This window comes from Haplochromis burtoni, unplaced genomic scaffold (genome assembly GCF_018398535.1).
Source record: "Haplochromis burtoni strain Fernald_Lab_line unplaced genomic scaffold, NCSU_Asbu1 Contig_248, whole genome shotgun sequence".
NCBI classification, from domain to species: domain Eukaryota; kingdom Metazoa; phylum Chordata; class Actinopteri; order Cichliformes; family Cichlidae; genus Haplochromis; species Haplochromis burtoni.
Genome location: NW_024582609.1, coordinates 410,618 through 412,413, shown reverse-complemented (window position 1 = coordinate 412,413; position 1,796 = coordinate 410,618). Strand labels below are relative to the sequence as shown.

Sequence of the window (1,796 nt, the reverse complement as noted above, 5' to 3'; positions counted from 1 at the left end):
GAGCTCGATAGATTAATTTCACTCTGATTTTATTTGATGATTTATAGACTTTTAGAGAAGTGCTGCTTGCCTTGCTTGCCCTGATGGATCGTATTTGTATTATATGTCATAAATATTTTACAGTATTTTTGTTAATTCTGTATGCTGTTACAAAACTTGAGTCATGTTTGTGTAGCAGCAGACTACAAAAGATTCATCCATCTTCCTCTCTCTGTCAGATTGTGTGGAGCTGCTGCTGTCTTCGGGATTGCCTGCTGATGTTTCGGATGAGAATGGATTCACACCTTTACACTTTGCTGCTGCCCATGGCCATAGCAGGTGAGCTCATATGGTTTTAAAGCCTTTTAGCCAGAGTGGTCACAATTTTGTCACTTCTAAAAAAACCAGATATGCATCAGTTTGGTCAATTGTGAAAGGTTTCCCAGCTGAAGTGCTTGTTGTATTTCACCAGCAGTCCAGAAACTAGACTACTCACTGCGATGCACAAAAGAAACAGTTTAGGTCACGTTTTCATTAATGGTCATGCATTTAAATAAAACATGAAACATGCACTGAAATGTTTTTTTCAGCTGCTAATGCATCTCTGGTACAGGTCTTATCAGCTCAACTCTAATCAGATTTTCTCACTTTGATTTGGGTGGATTTTTATGTTCACATACATTTAGAAAAAGGTGGTGGATGTGCGCACAAAGAACACAGCCACCATTTAATTAGTTTCCATGGTTAGATGGTTGCATTATTTTCTCGTTGGATTATGAAAAGGTTTACTAGAACCCCCAAGAACTCATTGGTTTGACCATGTAACGTAGCCACCGCTGACTGTTGACAGATCATGGTTGGTGAGAAGCAGCAACACCAGCAGTGTGTGTCTGTGTGTGTGTCCATGTGTGTGTGTTTATTTAATTACATTTAAGTATTATTTTCCTTTCTATCTGATTCAGTTGGCTTTCACAAATTAAATTACAAAAAAAGATAATGTAGCTCAGTTGGCACTTTCCTGACTAAAACAAGTGTCAAGTCTCAGAAACCGTGAAGTGTGACTTTGTTAATAGTTATCCTGTTTTTGTTTACTGCTATTTTCGGGACTTGAGCTCTCTTTTTTTTGCTGTCACACTGGTCCCTGAAGTCAGTTTGTGTGTTGTCAATTGATGACTCATTATGCATACTTTGCTGGAAGACAAGCACAGCTGGAGCCTCCCATGTGTGAAACAACCGGTAGGCAGATGCTGCTAACTGTGCTGGGTTCCACTGCCCAGAGCGACGGCAGCTTATTTGCTCAGTTCTGCAATGACACCAGTTCAAACTGGTAGTTTGGTAGAGCATAGTTTAACTTCTAAGAGTAAGAACTTCAATAATGCCTGAAGGGAATTTTCTAATTAATCAAGTTGAGACTAGCTCTGCTCCTCTTCTGAAACCAACTGAAATAAAGTCAGCTTGACTTGGCAGTACCTGTTCATGTTTGCAACTTTATCTAATTTCTCCTCTTCAAACATTACTAGATCCTTCATTATGAGCTGTGAAAGATGAGTGAAACATCTGCTTCTACACTATCTTCACTGTCAGTTGCGATCACTCGTATTGATTGTGATGTCTTGCCAAGATGAACCCAATGCTTAGAGCCAGGCTGTGTCAGCCACAGTGGACTGAGCGAGGATGCACAGAGCCAGCTGGGGAATGTGCAGTGCTGTAATATCTGATCACCATGTTATTTATAGAGTAGGATATCCAAAAGGCATCCTTACACACACACACACACACACACACACACACACACACACACACACACACACACACAC

The 1,796-nt window shown here is 40.4% G+C and overlaps 1 protein-coding gene across 1 annotated transcript in view; it reads left to right on the top strand.

Moving 5' to 3' along the window:
- Positions 1-1,796, top strand: part of cttnbp2 (cortactin binding protein 2) — an 86,355-nt gene that overhangs the window by 61,968 nt on the left and 22,591 nt on the right. Inside the window, exon 6 of the mRNA XM_014338757.2 lies at positions 219-318. Coding sequence (XP_014194243.1) covers positions 219-318 — 100 coding nt within the window. The remainder of the gene's footprint in view (positions 1-218; positions 319-1,796) is intronic.